The sequence below is a fragment of the Etheostoma spectabile genome, chromosome 9 (genome assembly GCF_008692095.1).
Source record: "Etheostoma spectabile isolate EspeVRDwgs_2016 chromosome 9, UIUC_Espe_1.0, whole genome shotgun sequence".
NCBI lineage: Eukaryota > Metazoa > Chordata > Actinopteri > Perciformes > Percidae > Etheostoma > Etheostoma spectabile.
This window is the reverse complement of record NC_045741.1, coordinates 7,458,505-7,463,251: the sequence shown is the minus strand read 5'-3', so window position 1 is coordinate 7,463,251 and position 4,747 is coordinate 7,458,505. Positions and strand designations below refer to the sequence as shown.

The 4,747-nt window shown below is 43.0% G+C and overlaps 1 protein-coding gene across 2 annotated transcripts in view; it reads left to right on the top strand.

Moving 5' to 3' along the window:
* LOC116695236 (1-phosphatidylinositol 4,5-bisphosphate phosphodiesterase gamma-1) overlaps positions 1 to 4,747 on the top strand; it is a 40,207-nt gene that overhangs the window by 13,451 nt on the left and 22,009 nt on the right. For both annotated transcript variants that reach the window (XM_032525371.1, XM_032525370.1), the window contains exons 3-4: positions 517 to 610; positions 2,375 to 2,422. In XM_032525371.1, coding sequence (XP_032381262.1) covers positions 517 to 610; positions 2,375 to 2,422 — 142 coding nt within the window. The remainder of the gene's footprint in view (positions 1 to 516; positions 611 to 2,374; positions 2,423 to 4,747) is intronic.

Genomic DNA, 4,747 nt, shown 5'->3' with positions numbered 1-4,747 from the left:
CCCCCCCCTCCCCCCTCTCTCCCCTTTACTTTCTAATCTGTCCTGTCACTAAAGTCTTACATGCCAGAAAAAGGGATATAACATCAGGAGGGGAAAGCGACAAAAGTGTCTAAAAAAAGTTGTCCAAAATGTTAAAAAAAAAAAGTTTTTATGTTAAATTTTGACAAAAGAATAAAAAACAAAACGTTGCTTGATGTTTGACGGGAAGACAACACAAGGGTTAACCTGAATAACAAGTTTCCAGATTTTTTTCTTTTATTCTTTCTTTTTTTTTTTTAGGATAACTGAGCGTTATCGTATAACTCATAAAATGTAAATGTACAACATTGCAAAAATAAGACCCAAGTTCCATAAATTGGAAATGGTATCTTAAATTAACTTTCAAATAAGAATTTCGTGTAGCTTTTTGTTCCCTCTTAACTTGAAATCTGACATTAGAAGGATTAGGAGTCGCCAGTCAGACGTTTTAACAGTTTTCTTCCCCTCTCGTGTCGTCCATCTTTTATGTCTTTGCAGCCTTCAGCGAGGAGGAGGTCAACATGTGGATCACCGGTCTCAACTGGCTGATGGTCGACACTCAGAGAGCGCCCGCACCACAACAGATAGACAGGTGTGTGTGTCCATGTGTACCACGAAGAGCTCTTCAAGATAAGATGGTGCTTGACCATTTAGAGCTTTGTAGGTCAGGAGAGGGATTTTAAATTAAATCCTGGAGTTTACAGGAAGCCAATGCAGAGAAGCTAAAACAGGAGACATATGATCTATTTTCTTAGTTCTTGTCAGAACACGCGCTGCAGCATTCTGGATCAGCTGGAGAGTCTTAAAGGACTTATTTGAGCATCCTGATAATAAAGAATTACAGTGGTCCAGCCTGGAAGTAACAAATGCATGGACTAGTTTTTCAGCATCGTTTTGAGACAGGATGTTCCTAATTTTGGAAATGTTTCGAAGGTGTAAAAAGGCTCTTCTTAAGGTTTGTTTTAAGTGGGGCAAAAATCACTCCTAGATTTCTGACAGTAGTGCTGGAGGCCAGGGCAATACCATCCAGAGTAACTGTATCTTTAAATTACAGATATACCTCCTCTCACACTGCCTAAAACGCTGGTATCGGTATCAGGAAGTACTGGAGTTCATACACTGATCCGATAGCACGAAAATAAAGCCCTAAAGAAAATCTACGTTAAAGTAGTTTATGTTGTTTTTCTGTTATAGCTGACTGTCAAACTGGATGAAAAAAAGAAAGGGGCATTCATTGTTTGTGTCATGTTTCACAAGGCCGACAACAAATCATATCATATCACATCCAGACAGGGATAGTAGTATACAGTTGTTAAAACATAATAAAATATATGGCCCACTGGTATCAACTCGGTATCGGCCAATACGCAAGTTGAAATTTCGGAATTGGTAGTGGGAAGCAAAAAATGGTGTCAGACAATCTCTACTTTAGATAATGAAGTTTGGAGGTGTTTAGGGACCAGCACAATAACGTGTGTGTGTGTGTGTGTGTGTGTGTGTGTGTGTGTGTGTGTGTGTCGGGTGTGTGTGGGTTGTTGGTTTTGTGGGTGTGTGTGTGTGTGTGTGTGTGTGTGTGTGTGTGTGTGTGTGTGTGTGTGTGTGTGTGTGTGTGTGTGTGTGTGTGTTTTAAGTGATATCCGGTTGCATCAAAAAAAAAGCGCGCTGACCTGGATGGGAAAGGGAGGTGAGGGTCGGAGAAGAAGAACAAATATTGTTTTTGGGATGGAAATATTTACCCCAGATGAATGTGCGGAGGCAATTAAGACTCTTGTGGTTCAAGCGGGAGAACAGAGCGAGGCTGTCGATATGATGTGAGCGGTATACGTTTGGAGACGGTGGGAGGAAATAAATAGCTAAATGTGTCTGTTTGTGGCGGTTGTGTAAACTGGAGACTCGTCAGCTTTCACTGGGTTTGACGAAGACAGACTCTTAGTATCTAGCTACAACCTGCTGCTTAAAGGGAAAGTCCACAGTTTTGTGGTTGTATGAGCTACTTCTCCATAGTCAGTGTGTTAGCTGCAGTAGATGGAGGTCGGCTTGCTCCCAGTTTGGAGAAGCAGGCAGGGGTACCGACACGGAAGCTAAGCAATGTACTGCTGTGGATGGGGACAGCGGCTAAATGCATTGTAGACACTATATAGTAGGGCCGCGCAATATGAGAAAAATATGTGATAACATTGTTAAATATCACCATATTACTTTCCATTAATAAATATCAAAGTGTACTTAGTTCTGCTTTTTTGCTGCTTTCAGTATTCTGCTAAAATAAAACCAATTGCTTGTTGAATTTGTTATAATAATGACTCCTCCTTCCTCATGTTTTTTTTTCTCCTTCTCTCCGTCCCTCCCTCTGCAGGTGGCTGAGGAAACAGTTTGAAGTCATGGACCGGAGCCACGAGGGCAGGTGGGTGACCCACCACAAACACGGCAACACCCAGTCAGAGCTTTCATATTCGCCTGTGATGGATGCTCATTGGCCGGCCTGTCCGACGCATTCTCACTCCCAATTCGTAAAATACTGATGCTTGGTCAGTGTGTCTCAGCGTCAGATACCGACGCAAAATCACCCTTTAGCGTCTGTGTGGAACTCACCTGGCAGGGCAGCAGCTTTACCGCCGTGCTGTCAGCTAACGTAGTATTGACGTAGTATATGAGGGTAAAGAGAAGTATGAAAGACGGAGGTTGGTTGGGGTGGTGGATGGGTCAAACAACACAGGAGACCGGGGTTTGTGTCCCGTTCCGGTGCCGTGTGGCACTAAGAAACACAATTTGTAACCCCACTCACGATCCGAAATCTAGGGACAGGACTGCTCCGGTGCCAACGGAAAGTCCGCCGGATATCCGTTACCTTCCTCTTTCTTTGTGTTGTAATTTTATACTCTGGTGGATTTATGGGGACTATCTCTGCAGGGGTAAATCCAGACTAGACTATCGGTCCAAAACAAGGTCTTTCCCAAGACCATTTTGCAGAAGCACCGTGGCTCCGTGCGGCACACAGCACCGCCCAAGACGATTGTGATTGGTTTAAAGGAATGCCAGTAAACCAGGCCACGTTTTTCTTCCATCCCGGAATGTTGTTTGGACTAGCCAGACCAATGCGAGACCGAGATCCGAAACCTAATTGTACCGTTCTTGTGCCGCGTGTCAGTTAAACGTCCGTCCCGCCCCAGAGCGTCTTAAAGTCACACCAAGAGTCCCGACCAAGCGTCTAAATATGTCACTAAAGGAGACTTTTTGCGTCAATAACAAAACGCCAAAGGCACCTGACCAAGCGCCGCTTTTTGACGCGCTGGGAGTGAGAATGTGTCGGCCTGTCACAGCAGGTGGAACCTGGAGGTGAAACCAGATCCAGATGTCATCAAAGAGTGTGTTGGACCCCTTTCCTAGGGGCATCTGCCCTGACCTCAACCTGCACACATCGCACACGTTCTGTCTGTTTCTCACTGGTGCTCGCTTTAATAAGCCCAGGCTTCTGTTTTGGCTGGACACCGCTCCAGGACAAACAGCCTGCCACCGCCTGATAAGGAGCAGGAAGTGATGCGATGGGTTGGGAGAGGGCAACTTCCTGTCTCCTGTGAAAATAGTAACAGTATCTAGACAGAGGGAAGCGGGCGGGGAGACGAATCAGACCGGGCGGGGACGGAGGTCATTGACCCCAAATGATCCTCTCAGAGCATTGACCTGGATTCTTGTCATGCTTCTACCTGCTTTTCTCACTTCCTTCCTCATTCTCTTACTGACGGCTGCGTGTGTTTTGTTAATCAGTATAAGGAGTTATCCATGTGCTGTTTCTCAGAGAGAGAGAAAAAAAAAAAAAAAGATAAAGAGGTCCAGGTAAAGAGTTAAACAACTCCACAGAAGCAACTGCAGCAACGTCCGTGCAAATCTTTCCTTGATTAAAAACCAAAAACAATCTCACCACATCTCCCACCTATCAGCTGTTCTGGAGCTTTTCATCATGTCACTTACGCAGATGGAGTCTGCCCAGTTGTCACGGAATTGTAAATGTTCACATTTCCATTTTCACTGAGCATTTTAAGGACTCTGTGGTGGCTTAACAACCAAGGTTGGAGGTTCATTCCTTAACTAAGAAACAGCTAAACCCTTTAAGCCAACTTGAATGAAAATAAAGCTGGGGGGAAAAAAAGAAAATTCCACAAAATCTCTGAAAAATCTACTGTTTAGGAGTGTTAAATGCCCGAAATCTGCAGATAGCTACTTAACGCACCTTGATGCTGAGATCACAGTATTTATCTCAACAAATGTAACTTCTTTCCTTTTAAATGTTCCTAATGTGTCCTATAAAAGTAACCGTGAGAGTGGAGTCTTTTTATATGTACGCCCCTAAACTGTGGAACAAACTACCTCTGGATAATAGAAAGGTATTTTTGAAAAAGAAATTAAATTAAATACCTATCGTTTTAATCTGTGGCCTTAAATTCGGACTAATGTTGTATCTTTCTTAGTTTCTGAGTGTTAAGCATTGTTTTCTGTTATACAAATCTTAATTGAAGGTACATGTGCATGTACAGTAACTCTTTGCAGTTGATTCAGAGGAGTTGGTGCTAGAATAACAACAGCTTATCCTTTAAGCCAGTGGTTCTGAAGCTTTTTTCAATAATATTCTCCCTTTAAACCATTTTCTTAAAGGTCCTATGGCATGAAAATTTCACTTTATTAGGTTTTTTTAACATTAACATTTTGGAAAATATTTTACTAAAAAATGTCA